We start from the raw sequence: 17,671 nt of genomic DNA on the forward strand, positions 1-17,671 counted from the left end.
GCAACAATGTGCGATCTCTTTATGTATTTACAGTGATGGCTTTTGTAAACTCCTTTTACCAGGTATTAGATGGGGAGGATTTACAGACGAGAAACTCAAACCAATCATCACGTCAAGATCTGACAGAGTCACTCGATTCATCAGGACCTGAATATCATCAGCCTTTGAATGTGGAAGGAGAATTGTTTATCTGTTCAGTCTGTGGGAAAAAAATTCAAACATCAGTGTGACTGGAAAAGCACCGAGACACACACACCCGAGTGAGAGTGTTCCAGTGCACTGCCTGTGGAAAGAGATTTAACCAGGTACACAGCCTGAAAAAACATCGCACCATTCACAGCGGGGAGAAACTTTACACGAGTTCTGTGTGTGACGAGGCTTCAACTGATCGTCCAACCTGGAGAGACACAAGGATACCCGCACCATGGAGAAACTGGGGAAATGTGGGGACTGTGGGAAGGGATTCAATTACCCATCTGAACTGGATACTCATCGGCGCATTCACACTGGGGAGAGACCATTCACCTGCTCCGTGTGTGGGAAGGGATTCGCTCAGTCATCCAACCTCACTGAACACCAACTTGTTCAATCTGATAAGAGACCTTTTAAATGTTCTGACTGTGGGAAGACCTATAAAAGCACAAAGAATCTGCTGCCACACCAGCACACTCACATTGGGGAGAGGCCATTCACCTGCTCCATGTGTGGGAAGGGATTCACCCAGTCATCCAGCCTGCTGAAACACCAACTTGTTCACATTGATAAGAGACCTTTTAAATGTTCTGACTGTGAAAAGAGCTTTAAAAGCAAACAGCACCTGCTGGGACATCAACACACTCACGCTGGGGAGAGACCATTCACCTGCTCCATGTGTGGGAAGGGATTCACTCAGTCATCCCACCTGTTGACACACCAGAGAGTTCACACTGGGGAGAGACCGTTCACCTGCTCTGAGTATGGAAAGGGATTCACTCAATCATCCTGCCTTATGAAACACCAACTTGTTCAAACTGATAAGAGACCTTTTAAATGTTCTGACTGTGAAAATAGCTTTAAAAGCACAAAGTATCTGCTGACACACCAACGAGTTCACACTGGAGAGAGACCGTTCACCTGCTCCATCTGTGGGATGGGATTCACTCAATCATCCTGCCTCATAGAACACCAAGTTGTTCACACTGATAAGGGACCTTTTAAATGTTCTAACTGTGAAATGAGCTTTAAAAGCACAAAGGTTCTGCTGATACATCAACGCACTCACACTGGAGAGAAGCCATTCACCTGCTCCGTGTGTGGGAAGGGATTCCCTCGATCATCCACCCTGCTGACACACCAGCGCGTTCACACTGGGGAGAGGCTGTTCACCTGCTCCGTGTGTGGGAAGGGATTCACTCAGTCATCCCACCTGCTGAGACACCAGCGAGTTCACACTGGGGAGAGGCCGTTCACCTGCCCTGAGTGTGGGAAGGGATTCACTCAGTCATCCCACCTGCTGAAACACCAGCGAGTTCACTTGCGACTGCACGGGTTGGATTCTGCTGTTATTGTTGCTGTTAATCTCATCCAGGACTAAACCATGTTCATTCTGACAGTTGGAGTTTGTTTCTGCTGATGTTAGTAACCCCTATAACTGGGCTGGAGGTTATAGTATTCTGGATAAATGTCAAACACTCAGTGAATCGAGTATTTGATGTCACTGAGATAAGAGCAGACTAACTGATGTCCTGTTACCGACTGCTCCATTTCTGGGCCTTTTCTCCTTTCTAAGTCTAGATAATTTCAGTTCTCATACCTTCTGTTACTATCAAGTCCCAGCTCTCCAGATCTTCCAGAAAATGACTGAACATTTGTCCCAGTGTAACTTTTGCTGTTATGAAATCAAAAAGACTTGAATTTCTATCCCGCCTTTCACAACCTCAGGACGTCCCAAACGTTTTACAGACAATGAAATACTTTTGAAGTGTAGTCACTGTTGGAATGTGAGAAATGCGGCTGCCAATTTGCGCACTGCAAGATCCCACAAACAGCATGATGGTATTGAGCAGATAATTTATTTTTCTGATGTTGATTGAGGATGGAAGGGGATGTGTAAAGTGATGGTCTGTGTATGGAGATGTGAAACATGGAAACGGTGTCTGTGTGACAGGGACACAGCCTTGTGGTGACAGTCAGATCAATGCACAGATGTCTCAGGTTTGAGCAGGGCCAGATCACGAATGCAGTAAACAAGTTCAGTATAACTCTCGCCAGTGTAGCCGCAGCTTGTTACAACAGACCTGGGGAGAAGGAAGCTCTGAATGCACTGTATTATCTCTGTCTTTGGACAGGTAACTATACTGTGTATTTTTGCAATGCTGTTAATAAAGTCAGTAAAAGACAACCTGTTGTTGTGAGCTTGATTATCTGGTGTCTGAAATCACAAGACTCAATTTTTAGATTAAACAAGATGAACAAGTGAACACATCATGGCCCAATACTCCAGCTCTATATTCACAGGAGAAAGTCTGTTATCTAACTCCTCGAGTGGATGGAATAGAGAAAGATCCAAACTCGAAGAGCATCTTCAATCTGTTGTAAATACCTTTCAAATCCCGACTGGTAAAAACTATCGGTTTCATTTCAATCAGAAGACAACAGAATGAAGAAAGATCCCAACTCTAAGAAACAATCAAATCATTTGTAAATATCTTTCAAATTCTGACAGGTTCCAAATATCAATGGAAGATGAAAGGGGGGGGGAAGAGGAGTTGGGGTGAGGGGGATTGGAGAGTAGGGGTGAAAAAAGAGTTGGGGTGAGGGGGGTTGGAGATTAGGGGTGAAAGAGGAGTTGGGGCAAGGGGGTTTGGAGAGTAGGGGTGAAAGAGGAATTGGGGTGAGGGGTTTGGAGAGTAGGGGTGAAAGAGAAGTTGGGGCGAGGGGGTTTGGAGAGTAGGGGTGAAAGAGGAATTGGGGTGAGGGGTTTGGAGAGTAGGGGTGAAAGAGAAGTTGGGGCGAGGGGGTTTGGAGAGTAGGGGTGAAAGAGGAATTGGGGTGAGGGGTTTGGAGAGTAGGGGTGAAAGAGGAATTGTGGTGAGGGGGATTGGAGAGTGAGGTGAAAGAGGAGTTGGGGTGAGGGGGGTTGGAGAGTAGGGGTGAAAGAGGAGTTGGGGTGAGGGGGTTTGGAGAGTAGGGGTGAAAGAGGAGTTGGGGTGAGGGGAGTTGGAGAGTAGGGGTGAAAGATGAGTTGGGATGAGGGGGTTTGGAGAGTAGGGGGAAAGATGAGTTGGGGTGAGGGGGTTGGAGAGTAGGGGTGAAAGAGGAGTTGGGGTGAGGGGGGTTGGAGAGTAGGGGTGAAAGAGGAGTTTGGGTGAGGGGGTTGGAGAGTAGGGGTGAAAGAGGAGTTGGGGTGAGAGGGGTTGGAGAGTAGGGGTGAAAGAGGAGTTGGGGTGAGGGGGCTTGGAAAGTAGGGGTGAAAGAGTAGTTGGGGTGAGAGGGGTTGGAGAGTAGGGGTGAAAGAGGAGTTGGGGTGAGGGGGCTTGGAAAGTAGGGGTGAAAGACGAGTTCGGGTGAGGGGGTTGGAGAGTAGGGGTGAAAGAGGAGTTGGGGTGAGAGGGGTTGGAGAGTAGGGGTGACAGATGAGTTGGGGTGAAAGACTTTCACTGCCCATTAATAGGCTCTGTTGAACTATAATGTGGTTTATTTTCTCTTTACAATGTTTTGAATTGTCTATTTAACTGATGTCAGACGTGGGGCTGCCGTTACTTGCGGGCACTGGGCTGTTTCTGGTGAATTAATATGGACAGTGTTAATGGGGAATAGGGTCGTATGGGATCATCCAGTGTTGAACACATTGCTGGGCTGTGGGTTTGCACTCAGTTCCAGTGAGGAAGTGCTGCTAAAACGCAAACCTGTCAGAGATTTAAACTCCGTGGGCAATCATGCAATGATGTCAATGTTGCCGGGTGAAAGAGTACTAACCCTGGGACCCACCGGTCCCCCTCCCTGCTCGTGTGCGCTGAACCTCCAATCACAGCCTCCTAGCAAATCCAGTGACTATTCACACTGTGACCCTGATACGCTATCAATTCCTCATAAAAGACAGAGAGTTAATTAATAGGCTTTTATTAGCAAAGAACAGAGCATGCCTCTCGTGGTTGCCTGGTATCCAAAAGGGCAGGGGGCTGCAGAGCAGTCACCTTTATACCCGGGCATGTGGGTGGAGCCAGGGGCGGTGTCAGCTGAGGCATGCATAGGCACAACAGTGTGCATCAACAACAACAACAACAACAACAACAAACAGTGGTTTACCACATTCACCCCTTGTTTAAAATTGAGTCCGGCGGGGTGAAGTGTACTAAAAGTTCGTGTAAACTCAAAAGTTCGTGTAGTTAAGTCTATCAGGTGGCCTTGTATGCCGTCCTGATCGTCGTAGCAGCGGCGGTGATGGTGCAGCATCCAACGCCGAACCTGGCGTCTCATTGATGAGAGGTTGCGTAGTCAATGGCGGGTCCTGGGGCTGCGGCATGCCGTCTACAGGGGTCGGGGTGTGGGCAGTGGTGGGTGGCGATGGTGGTGTCTCAGGGGCACCCGAAGGTGTGAGGTCTCGTGTGGAGACAGTGTCCTCCCGCCCGTCCGGGTACGCTACGTAAGCATACTGGGGGTAGGCGTGGGTGGCGAAGGAAGTGTTTCGGGAGCACCCGAAGGTGCGAGGTCTCGTATGGAGACTGTGTCCTCCCGCCCGTCCGGGTACACCACGTAAGCATACTGAGGGTTGGCGTGGAGGAGGCTCACCCTCTCGACCAGGGGGTCCGTCTTATGGGACCTCACGTGCTTCCGCAGTATGACGGGTCCTGGAGAAGTCAGCCATGTCGGTAACGAGATCCCCGAAGTGGACTTCCTGGGGAAGGAGAACAGTCTCTCATGAGGGGTGGCATTGGTGGCTGTACAAAGCAGTGACCGAATGGAATGGAGCGCCGCAGGGAGGACCTCCTGCCAGCGAGAGGTCGGAAGGCCCTTAGATTTCAAGTTTAAAAGGACTGCCTTCCAGACCGTCGCATTCTCTCTTTCCACCTGGCCATTCCCCCGGGGGTTGTAGCTGGTGGTCCTGCTTGTAGCAATACCTCTCGCGAGCAGGTACTGACAAAGTTCGTCGCTCATAAAGGATGAGCACCCATCGCTATGAATATAGCTCGGGAAACCGAACAAGGCGAAGAGGTCATTCAGACATTTAATGACCGTGGTACTGGTCATGTCTGAGCAAGGGGTGGCAAACGGGAAACGGGAGTACTCGTCAATTATATTGAGGAAGTACACATTGCGGTCAGAGGAGGGGAGGGGCCCTTTAAAATCGCCGCTCAGCCGCTCGAAGGGGCGCGTGGCTTTGATCAGGCTCACTCTGTCTGGCCTATAAAAATGCGGTTTGCACTCGGCACAGATTTGGCAGTTCCTGGTCAAGGTCCTCACCTCCTCGATGGAGTAGGGCAGGTTACGGGATTTGATGAAATGGAAGAACCTGGTGACCCCCGGGTGGCAGAGGTCATTGTGGAGGGTCTTCAGTCTATCGACCTGCACGTTGGCGCATGTACCACGTGATAGGGCATCTGCGAGCTCATTGAGTTTCCCGGGCCGGTACAAGATATCGTAATTGTAGGTGGAGAGTTTGATTCTCCACCTCAAGATCTTGTCATTCTTGATTTTGCCCCTCTGCTTATTATTAAACATAAAAGCTACTGAACGCTGGTCAGTGAGCAGGGTAAATCGTTTTCCGGCCAGGTAATGCCTCCAATGTCGCACAGCTTCCACAATGGCCTGAGCCTCCTTTTCGACAGAGGAGTGTCGAATCTCGGGGCCCTGGAGGGTCCTTGAGAAAAAGGCCACGGGTCTCCCCGCCTGGTTAAGGGTTGCAGCTAGGGCAAAATCGGATGCGTCGCTCTCCACTTGGAAAGGGATGGACTCATCCACTGCGTGCATTGTGGCCTTCGCAATATCTCTTTTTATGAGAGTGAAGGCTGCACATGCCTCTGCTGTCAGGGGGAAGGAGGCAGACTTGATGAGGGGTCTGGCTTTGTCCGCATAGTTGGGCACCCACTGAGCATAGTATGAGAAAAACCCTAGGCATCTCTTCAGTGCTTTTTGGCAGTGGGGGAGGGGGAGCTCCATAAGGGGGCGCATTCTGTCGGGGTCGGGGCCGATGACTCCGTTCTCCACTACGCAGCCAAGAATGGCAAGGCGCGTGGTACGAAACATACACTTGTCCTTGTTGTATGTTAGGTTCAGCCGCTGGGCCGTACGGAGGAATTTCTCTAGGTTAACGTCATGGTCCTGCTGGTCGTGGCCGCAGATGGTGACGTTGTCTAGATAGGGGAAAGTGGCCTGGAGCGCGTTCTGGTCAACCATCCGGTCCATCTCCCGTTGGAAGACTGAAACCCCGTTGGTGACGCCGAAGGGAACTCTGAGGAAATGGTAGAGATGACCGTCAGCTTCAAAAGCTGTGTACTGGTGGTCCTCAGCCCTGATAGGGAGCTGGTGGTGTGCCGACTTCAGATCAATCGTCGAGAACACCCGGTATTCACAGAAATCACAGAAACCCCACAGTGCAGATAGAGGCCATTTCGGCCCATCGAGCCTGCACCGACACATATCCCACCCGATCCCTGTAACCCCTACACCAACACATATCCCACCCTATCCCCGCGTATTTACTCCCCCTAACACTAAGGGTCAATTTATCATAGCCAATCAACCTAACCCGCACATCTTTGGACTGTGGGAGGAAACCGGAGCACCCGGAGGAAACCCACGCAAACACGGGGAGAATGTGCAAACTCCACACAGACAGTCACCCGAGGCTGGATTTGAACCCGGGTCCCTGGCGCTGTGAGGCAACAGTGCTAACCACTATGCCACCGTGCTATCTGATTGACCATGTCAGATATGCGGGGGAGTGGGTATGCATCCAACTGGGTGTAGCGATTGATCGTCTGGCTGTAGTCAATAACTAGGCGCTGTTTTCCGCCAGTCTTCACCACCACCACTTGTGCTCGCCATGGGCTGGTGCTACTCTCAATAATCCCTTCCTTCAGGAGTCTCGCTACCTCGGATTTAATGAAACTCCTATCCCCGGCACTGTAACGCCTGCTTTTAGTAGCGATGGGCTTACAGTCGCGGGTGAGGTTAGCGAACAAGGAGGGGGGGGAGACTTTAAGGGTAGAGAGGCTGCAGATGGTGCGCGGCGGGCGATTTAAAAGCTGCTGGCTGCAGACTGTGAGTGGGGGGAGAGGTCCGCCGTACGCCAATGTGACACTTTTAAGGTGGCACTGAAAATCCAACCCCAGTAGAACGGCAGCGCAGAGATGGGGCAGGACCAGAAGTTTAAAATTTTTGTATTCTGTGCCCCGTACCGAAAGGGTCACCACACAGTAGCCACCGACGTCCGCTGCCTGGGCTTTGGAAGCCATAGAGATCCGATGGCGCGTCGGCAGGACCTGGAGAGAGTAACTGCGCACCGTGTCGGGGTGGATAAAACTCTCCGTGCTCCCGCTGTCAAAAAGGCAGGTAGTGGCGCGGCCGTTTACCGTAATGTCCATCATGGACCTGGACAGTTGATGAGGGAGAGATTGGTCCAGCATCACGGAGGCCAGCGTATGGTCAAGCGAGTCGATGTGGTCGTCAGATGAGGCGGTGGTTGAGTCTGGGTCCCCCGTGATTGAAGTTGGAGGCGTCCAAGATGGCGGACAAAATGGCGGTGCCCATGATCCCAATCCCCACGCGGCTGGGGGAGCCCAAGATGGCAGACAAGATGGCTGCCCCCATGGTTCGCACGCGGCGCTGCTGGCGTTAGCGGTTTTGCCTTTGCAGGCGCTGACATAGTGTCCTTTCTTCCCGCAGCCGAAGCAGGTGGCGTTTTTCGCCGGGTAGCGTGCTGTGGGGTGTTTTGCCTGGCCACAAAAATAACATTTCTGTGCCTTGGACATCGCTGCAGCAGTTGGAGGTGGCGGTCCCATGACCCAAGGTTGCGGCATCCACAGTGCGGAGCGGTTAGGGGAGAAAGCGTCCATATTCCTATGGGCCGTGTCGAGCGAGAGCGCGAGGGACACTGCCTTTTTCAGGTCTATTTCTCCCTTCTCCAACAGTCTCTGCCGGGAGTAGTCGGACCTTAGACCCGCAACGAAAGCATCTCGGATCAGTCCCTCCGTGTGTGCTGCGGCTGATACTTCTTTGCAATCGCAGCCTCGGCCGAGTATCCGCAGTGCCCGTAGGAAAGCCTCCACCGATTCCCCGGGTTGCTGTCTGCGGGATCTGAAGAGGTGCCTGGCATAGACCATATTTACCGGGCGTGCGTATTGCCCTTTAAGCAGATCGATAGCCGCCGCGTAGGTCGTCGCGTCCTGGATTAGAGTATAAACTTGGTGGCTCACCTTTGAGGCCAGGATTTTCAGCTTGTTTTCGTCTAGGGTCACAGTTGAGGCTTCCAGGTAAGCCTCGAAGCAACGCAGCCATTGTGCGAATTTGGTAGCCGAACCCGCTTCTTGGGGGTCTAGGTCCAGGCATGTTGGTCTGAGGGCTCGCAGCAGCGCCTGCTGCTCAGCGTTTGGCACCGTCGGTTGACGCAGCTCCTGCTGTTCAACATTTGGACCCGACATTTTGCTTTGCTATCAATTCCTCATAAAAGACAGAGAGTTAATTAATAGGCTTTTATTAGCAAAGAACAGAGCATGCCTCTCGTGGTTGCCTGGTATCCAAAAGGGCAGGGGGCTGCAGAGCAGTCACCTTTATACCCGGGCATGTGGGTGGAGCCAGGGGCGGAGTCAGCTGAGGCATGCATAGGCACAACAGTGTGCAACAACAACAACAACAATAACAAACAGTGGTTTACCACAGACCCCAAATCGAGGAACCACTTACAGTAAAGCACCAAATCCAGGGACATCTTCCATTGAGACACCAAAGTCAGGGATCTCGTACTCTGTGACACCAAATCCAGGGACAACTTATACTGAGACAACAATTCCAGTGGCCACTTACACCGTGACACCAAATCCAAGAACTACTTCCACTGTGGCCCCAAATCCAGGGACCACTTACACAGAGATAACAATTCCAGGAGCCACTTACACCGTGACACCAAATCCAAGGACTACTTACACTGTCGCCCTAAATCCTGGGACCGCTTACATTGAGACACCAAATCCAGGAATCCGTTCCACTGAGACACCAAATCCAGGGACCACTTACATTGTGAACCAAAATCCAGGGAACCACTTAAACTGTGAGATGAAATCCAGGGACCACTTACACAGTGATACAAAATCCAGTGACCACTTACACTGAGACACCAAATCCAGTGACCACTTAGACTGTGACACCAAATCCAGGAACGACTTACACTAAGAAACCAAACCCAGGGTTCACTTATATGTGGCACCAAATCCAGGGACCACTGGGTCTATAAAATGAGAATCAGAGAGCCTCAGTATGGGGAATGGTCATGGTGGTGAAACCAGCTCCAGTGTTTCCCCTGGCTGGAGTGTCTAGAACTAGGGGGCATAGTCTCAGGATTAGGGGTAGGCCATTTATGACCGAGATGAGGAGGAATTTCTTCACTCAGAGGGTTGTGAATCTTTGGAATTCTCTGCCCCAGAGGGCCGTGAATGCCGAGTCTTTGAGTATATTCAAGGCTGAGATAGATAGATTTTTGGACTCTAGGGGAGTCAAGGGATATGAAGATTGGGCGGGAAAGTGGAGTTGAGGTCGATGATCAGCCATGATCTTATTGAATGGTGGAGCAGGCTCGAGGGGCCGTATGGCCTACTCCTGCTCTTATTTCTTATGTTGTTACGATCATCCCATTTACTGACACACCAGCACAGTCACACCAGAGTGAGACCGTTTAAATACTTCCAGTGTCCACATTGAGAACAGTTGATACTCCAACTGTGAGAAAAGTTTTCAAAGTTCAAAGCAGCTGATGCACGATCAGCGCATTGATACTGGAGAGAGGCTGTTTCAATATCTTGTGTGGGAAGAAATTCACCCCACCTGCTGAGACTCCAGTGAGTTCACAGGACTGAACCATGGCAGAGTGCCCGTGCACTTTGGTTTCTGTGTGAATAATTGATGAATTTTCTCTCAATCGGATCATAGAAACTCATTCTCCATTCACCAATGGGGCTTTCAATGGCGGGGCTGCTCCCCAGCATGCCCCGCGGGGAAGACTGTGCCCTATTCACGCTGTAGGTGCCCGGCGCGCAGGCGCAGTGCCCGTCTGTATTTGGAGCATGCGCAGTGTCACTGTGATCAGTTCCAGGCGAGTGCGACAAGCGTAGAAAGGTTGCAGACGCGGTTTTGCACCGATTACGAATCAGCGGGGCGCAGAGAGGTAATGCACCTGATGGGTGAGCTTCATAAGCTCCTGGTGTAGGCCGCAAGCCCCGAATGAGAACCTACAGGTTCCGCGATTGCAGCTCCGGGGCTTTTTATCGGGAACAGGCTCAGGTTAAGGGCCGCCATCTTTGTAATGGAATGGTGAGGGTTTGTGCGCCGCCATCTTACTTTCTGGAGCATTAGAGCACATGCGTGGCCATCTTTGTAAAGGACCAAAGGGGGGCAGGGTCTTGAGGGAACAAGTGAGTGCAGAATGAACCCAACCAGAGTTGGTGGAGAAAACTGGGAGCAGAGGACAAACTGTCTCGAGATGTGCGGTGAGTATGGATTTCAGCCCAGGGAGGAGGGACATTATGTGGGATGAGGATTTACAGCTTTGGAGGAACAAGAGAGCAAAGAATGATCCCTAGAAACTAGAATTGTCTGTTCTAAATTTATTTCATGTACTTACATTGATGAACTTTGTAAACTCCTTTTACAGGGTATTAGAAGGGGAGGATTTGCAGATGGGAAACTCAAACCAAACATCATGTCAAGATCTGACAGTCACTCGATTCATCAGGACCTGAATATCATCAGCCTTTGAATGTGGAACGAGAAATATTTGTTTGTTCTGTCTGTGGGAAAAGATTTCAAACATCAGTGTGACTGGAAAAGCACCGAGACACACACACCCGAGTGAGAGCGTTCCAGTGCACTGACTGTGGAAAGAGCTTTCACCAGTTACACAGCCTGAAAAAACATTGCACCATTCACAGTGGGCAGAAACTGTACACGTGTTCTGTGTGTGGACGAGGCTTCAACTGATCGTCCAACCTGGAGAGACGCAAGGACACCCGCACCATGGAGAAACCGTGGAAATGTGGCGACTGTGAGAAGGGATTCAGTTCCCTGTATAAGCTGGAAATTCATCGGAGCTGTCACATCGGGGAGAGACCATTCACCTGCTCCGTGTGTGGGAAGGGATTCACCAATTCATCCCACCTGCTGATACACCAGCAAGTTCACACCGGGGAAAGGCCGTTCACCTGCTCCGTGTGTGGGAAGGGGTTCCCTTCGTCATCCAGCCTGCTGAGACACCAGCAACTTCACACTGGGGAGAGGCCGTTCACCTGCTCTGAGTGTGGGAAGGGATTCACTTGTTCATCCTACCTTGTAACTCACCAGCGAGTTCATACTGGGGAGAGGCCGTTTACTTGCTCTGAGTGTGGGGAGGGATTCTCTCTGTTATCCAGCCTGCTGATACACCAGCGAGTTCACACTGGGGAGAGACCATTCACTTGCTCTGAGTGTGGTAAGGAACTCATTCAGTCATCCCACCTGCTGACACACCAACGAGTTCACAAGTGACTGCAGGGGTTGGATTCTGCTGCTATTGCTGCTAATTGTATCATGGACTGAATGGTATTCATCCTGACAGTCGGAGTTTGATTCTGCTGATGTTAATTACCCCAATAACTGGGCTGGAGTTTAATATTTTGATATTTCAAATAACAGTGTGTCAATATTTGATGCCTCCAAGATAAGAGAAGACTAATTGATGTCCTGTTACTGACTGCTCCATTTTTGGGCCTTTTCTCCTTTCTAACTCGAGATTATTTCAATTCTCGTACCTTCGGTTACTCTCATGGACAAGTCCCAGCTCCCCATACTTTCCAGACTGCCTATCCTAGCCTTGGTATCCAGGGAAGGTCTCGCTAACACGCCCGGGATCACTAAACACAAAACCCAGTCTGTTAATCACTTTCAGCTACTGGACGTAGCATGTGTCCCACAGCATCTCTCTCACCTTCGATGTGTGAATAGAGCATCACGCCTGCAAACCTACTTTCAATTTAAATTTGAATCCACTCGGCAAGTTTATTTTAAAAAATTCGTACAAATAAACAGATCACATCAAATAATTGGCAAAGGTTTAGAGTCAACAAGATAAACAAGTGAACACATCACGGCCAATACCCCAGCTCTATATTCACAGGAGAAAGTCTGTTATCTAACTCCTCGAGTGGACAGTGATGCGCCTCAATAACTTCAAGACTCAAAGTTAACTGAATAAAACAAGGCTTTTATTAGCAAAGAAAGATGCCTGTGTCTTCACCAAGCGTTCTGCTGTTCTGCTGCAAGACAAGCCTGGGCTTGTCTTAAGTAGGGCCAGGTATGGGCGGAGCCGACACATCCAATGGGGAGAAAGGGGGCGGTGCACTATATACAATACAAGGTAAAACACCGGAGCAGGCAATACAATATATGTAGTTAAATACAGAGTCTGATGAATGACATATTTCATCACAGACAGAATAGAGAAAGATCTCAACTCTAAGAACATCTAGAATCTGTTGTAAATATCTTTCAAATCCTGACTGGTCCAATCTGTCGGTTTCCTTTCAATTGAAGTGAATGGAAGATGAGATGGGTGTTGACATATGGAACTCAGTTAATTCAGCCTCTGAAAGGTGTTCATGTTTAGTTCATTCGATATCGGGGAAAATGTGGTTGGTATCATTAGAGAGAGAGAGCGAGATTTCACTGAGCAACAGCTGGTGTTTGCAACCAACTGGCCTTGGATATTTTCATCATAGAATGTTTCGATCAGAAATATGATGTTGGGATAAGAAAAGTCTGGAGACTAGTGGTTTGTGCTGCCCCAGGAAGGCCACAGTGTTTTTACTGCTTCTAATGTTGTTGATGTGTGTTGAAGAAAATGCAGACTTGTGTCTCTGGACTGTGCAGTAGCCAGAGACGACCATATTAGGCAATGCCAGCTCCAGTTTGATAAGAGGTTGATGGCAGAGCAAGAGATCCAGCAGTTTTAAGAATTTATCTCCTGTTATCTGCAGACATCGAATGTCGCAGCGTGCTGACAAAATTGGACTTAAGACTTTAACCCATTGGGTTAAATTATTGGGATCGATTGTTATAGAATTGAATTGTTATAGAATGGAAAGGTAGTGAAGTTATGCTGAACTTGTATCGAACCTTGGTTAGACCACACTTGGAGCACTGCGTACAATTCTGGTCACCATATTATAAAAAGGATATAGAGGCACTGGAGAGGGTGCAGAGAAGATTTACAAGGATGATACCAGAAATGAGAGGGTATACCTGTCAGGAAAGGATGGACAGGCTGGGTCTCCTTTCTCTTGAAAAATGAAGGCTGAGTGGTGATCTAATAGAGGTCTTTAAAATTATGAAAGTTATTCAAATCAAATCAAATCAAAATCAACTTTTATTGTCATTGTTAGTGCACAAGTGCAGTGCAACAAAATGTAGGCTTGCGGCTCCCGAGCCTACCGAGAGTGTACAATTTGGATTAGGACACAGTCCTAATTGATACAGTAGATACAGAGAGAGTGTTTCCACTTGTGGGGAAGAGCATAACTAGAGGCCATCAATATAAGATAGTCACCAAGAAATCAAATAGGGAATTCAGGAGAAACTTCTTTACCCAGAGAGTGGGGAGAATGTGGAACTCGCTACCACAGGGAGTGGTTGAAGCGAATAGTATAGATGTATTTAAGGGGAGGCTAGACAAGCATATGAGGGAGAAGGGAATAGAGGGTTATGCTGATAGAGTTAGATGAGGAAAGATGGGAGGAGGCTCGAGTGGAGCATAAACGCCGGCATGGACTGGTTGGGCCGAATGGTGTGTTTCTCTGCCGTATATCCTGTGTAATCCTATTTTCCAAGACACATTGCTCGAAGGGGAGGATAAATGACTCTAATCCAAACGCAATTGTTACTTTTTTCTTCTTTGTAAAATCACAAAGTCTGAGCATAATTTGTTTGTGAAATTAAAATTGATTATATGGACTTGAAGTAATTGAATCAGGAAATGTATTTTATAATGATGTGCGTTTTGAAATTGTACTTGGAACATCTCCTCATTAAAGATCACCCATTGCTCCATTACAGTTTTTCCTGTCAGTCTTTGGTTCCATTTTACCCTGGCTAGATCCTTTCGCATCCCATTGAAGTTAGCCCTATTCCAGATTAGAAGTTCCACTCTAGATTGTTCCTTGCTCCTCTCCATTGCTAATCTAAATCATATGATACGATGATCACTTGTTACCCAAGTGTTCTCCCACAGACACTCGGTCGACCTGGCCCACCTCATTCCCCAGCACCAGATCCAGCAAAGCCTCCTTCCTAGTTGGGGCAAGAACATACTGGTCAAGGAAAATCTCCTGAACACATTTCAGAAATTCCTCCCCTTCCTTTCCCTTTACCCTAGCATTATCCCAATCGATATTTGGGTAATTAAAGTCACCCAATATCACCACTCTTTAGCACTTGCACATCTCTGCGATTTCCCTGCACATTTGCTCCTCTACCTCCCTCTCACTATTTGGAGGCCTATAGAATACCCCCAATAGTGGGATCATACCCTTTTTGCTCCTCAACTCTAACCAAATGGATTCTGTCCTTGTCCCCTCAAGAACATCCTCCCTTTCCAACACTACAATGTCTTCCTTAATCAGCACTGCCACACTTCCCATGTCCTGGAGAACCACGTGTGCAGGAGGTGTCGTCAGCTGGAGGAGCTCGAGCTCCGGGTTTTGGAGCTTGAGCAGCAGCTGGTGTCACTGCGGTGCATTCGCGAGGCTGAGAGCTATGTGGATAGCATGTTTCAGGAGGTGGTCACCCTGCAGCTAATGAGTGTGCAGGCAGAGAGGGAATGGGTGACTGCCAGACAGAAGGAGGACCAGGCAGGTAGTGCAGGAGTCCCCGGAGTGCATCTCGCTCTCCAACCAGTATTCTGTGCTGAGTACTGGTGAGGGTGATGGTTCCTCTGGGGAGTACAGCCAGAGCCAAGTCCATGGCACCACGGGTGGCTCAGCTGCACAGGGGTGGAGGAGGAAGACTGGGAAAGCAATAGTGGTAGGGGAGTGAATAGTTAGGGGAGCAGACAAGCGTTTCTGCAGCTGCAGACCTGACTCCAGGATGGTATGGTGCCTCCCTGGTGCCAAGGTTAAGGATGTCACTGAGTGGCTGCAGGACACTCTGAGGGTGGAGGGTGAACAGCCAGAGGTCGTTGTCTTTATTGGTACCAACAACGTAGGTAGAAAGAGGGATGAGGTCCAGCAGACAGATTTTAGGGAGCTGGGAAAGAGATTAAAAAGCAGGACCTCAAAGGTAGTAATCTCTGGATTACACCCAGTGCCACGAGCGAATGAGTATAGAAATAGGAGGATAGAGCAGATGAATGTGTGGCTGGAGAAATGGTGCAGGAGGGAGGGCTTCAGATTCCTGGGGAATTGGGGCCAGTTCTGTGGGAGGTGGGACCTGTACAGGCCGAACGGGTTGCACCTCAACAGAGCCGGGACTAATATCCTCGCGGGGAGGTTTGCTAGTGCTGTTGGGGAGGGTTTAAACTAATTTGGCAGGGGGATGGGCACCAGGATGTAACATTAGAAAGGAGAAATAAAGTGCTCAAAGGATTGGGAGAGGCAGAGAGCACTAAAGTGCGAAATAGTAAGGTATTAGGTGGGGTCAAACTAAGAGAGAATACAGGATGGTCTAAGATGGGTTTACAGTGTATGTATGTGAACGCACGAAGCGTAGTAAACAAGGTAAGTGAGCTGCAGGCCCAAATAGCCACATGGGAATATGATGTTGTGGCAATAACTGAGACCTGGCTCAAAAAAGGGCAGGATTGGGTATTAAATATTCCTGGTTATAATGTGTTCAGGAAAGATAGGGATGGAAAGATAGGAGGTGCTGTGGCAGTATTGGTTAAGGAGAATGTTACAGTGCTGGAGAGGGAGGATGTCCTGGAGGGGTCAAGGACAGAATTTATATGGCTAGAGTTAAGAAATAATAGAGGTGCCATTACACTACTGGGTGTATTCTATAGACCACCAAATAGTGGGAGAGATATGGAGGAGCAAATTTGCAGAGAAATTACAGAGAGGTGCAAGAACTATAGAGTAGTGATAATGGGGGACTTCAACTATCCTAATATAGACTGGGATCGTAATAGTGTTAAAGGCAGAGAAGGGGAAGAATTTCTGAAGTGTGTTCAGGAGATCTTTCTTGATCAGTACGTTTCCGGCCCAATGAGGGAGGAGGCATTGCTGGATCTGGTTCTGGGGAATGAGGTAGGTCAAGTGCAGCAAGTGTCAGTAGGTGAACATTTAGGGAACAGTGATCATAGTATCATAAGGTTTAGATTAGCTATGGAAAAGGACAGGGAGCAATCTAGAGTAAAAATGTTAAACTGGGGGAAGGCCAATTTCAGTGGGATGAGAACGGATCAGGCCCGGGTAAACTGGAATCAAAGATTAGCAGCAAAACTGTAATGGAACAATGGGCTGCCTTTAAAGAGGAAATAGTTCAGGTACAGTTGAGGTACATTCCCACAAGGGGGAAAGGAAGGGCAACTAAAGTCAGGGCTCCCTGGATGACAAAAGAGATAGAGAATATGATGAAACAGAAAAAGAGCGCATATGACAGATGTCAGGTTGCAAATACATCTGAGAATCAGGCTAAATATAGAAAGGTCAGAGGAGAAGTGAAAAAGAAACTGAGAGGGACAAAGAGAGGGAATGAGAATAGAATGACAGCCAACATAAAAGGTAATCCAAAAGTCTTCTACAGGCATATAAATAGTAAACGGGTAGTAAGAGGAGGGTTGGGGCTAATTAGGGACCATAAAGGAGACCTATGCATGGAGGCAGAGGGTATGGCTGGGGTACTAAACGAGTACTTTGCATCTGTCTTCACCAAGGAAGAGGATCCTGCCATAGACATAGTGAAGGAGGAGGTAGTGGAGATACCGGATGGGATAAAAATTGATAAAGACGGGGTATTTAAAAAAGGAGGGAGAGAGAAAACAGGGAACTACAGACCGGTTAGCCTAACATCAGTAGTAGGGAAAATGCTAGAGTCTATTATAAAGGATGTGATAACAGGACACTTAGAAAATATCAACGGGATTAGACAAAGTCAACATGGATTTATGAAAGGGAAATCGTGTTTGACAAACCTACTGGTGTTTTTTGAGAATGTAACTGGTAGAATAGATAAGGGAGAACCAGTGGATGTGCTGTATTTGGATTTTCAGAAGGCCTTTGATAAAGTCCCACATAAGAGGTTAGTGTGCAAAATTAAAGCACATGGGATCGGGGGTAATATACCGGCATGGATTGAAAATTGGTTAACAGACAGGAAACAGAGAGTAGGAATAAATGGGGCTTTCTCGGGGTGACAGGCGGTGACTAGTGAGGTATAGCAGGGATCAGTGCTTGGGCCCCAGCTATTCACAATATATATAAATGATTTGGATGAGGGAACCAAATGTAATATTTCC

The 17,671-nt window shown here is 48.7% G+C and overlaps 1 protein-coding gene across 1 annotated transcript; it reads left to right on the forward strand.

Moving 5' to 3' along the window:
* Positions 1-196: 196 nt before the first annotated feature.
* Positions 197-11,859, forward strand: LOC147082723 (uncharacterized). Its single transcript, XM_085980355.1, has 4 exons — positions 197-583; positions 665-1,146; positions 1,231-1,537; positions 11,212-11,859. Exons 1-4 carry the CDS (start codon positions 425-427, stop codon positions 11,710-11,712), a joined length of 1,449 nt encoding a protein of 482 aa, XP_085836481.1. The 5' UTR covers positions 197-424; the 3' UTR covers positions 11,713-11,859.
* The last annotated feature ends 5,812 nt before the right edge of the window (positions 11,860-17,671 follow it).

Source organism: Somniosus microcephalus, unplaced genomic scaffold, assembly GCF_052327205.1.
Source record: "Somniosus microcephalus isolate GS21.2 unplaced genomic scaffold, FLI_Smic_1.0 scaffold131, whole genome shotgun sequence".
Taxonomy (NCBI): Eukaryota; Metazoa; Chordata; class Chondrichthyes; order Squaliformes; family Somniosidae; genus Somniosus; species Somniosus microcephalus.

Excerpts from the sequence above, each read along its gene's own strand:
- LOC147082723 (XM_085980355.1), top strand. The coding sequence starts at position 425 with ATGGAGAAACTGGGGAAATGTGGGGACTGTGGGAAGGGATTCAATTAC. Across the intron at positions 1,147-1,230 it reads GGGATGGGATTCACTCAATC|AAAGGTTCTGCTGATACATC; the intron begins ATCCTGCCTCAT and ends CTTTAAAAGCAC. Across the intron at positions 1,538-11,211 it reads GACTGCACGGGTTGGATTCT|AAACCGTGGAAATGTGGCGA; the intron begins GCTGTTATTGTT and ends CGCACCATGGAG.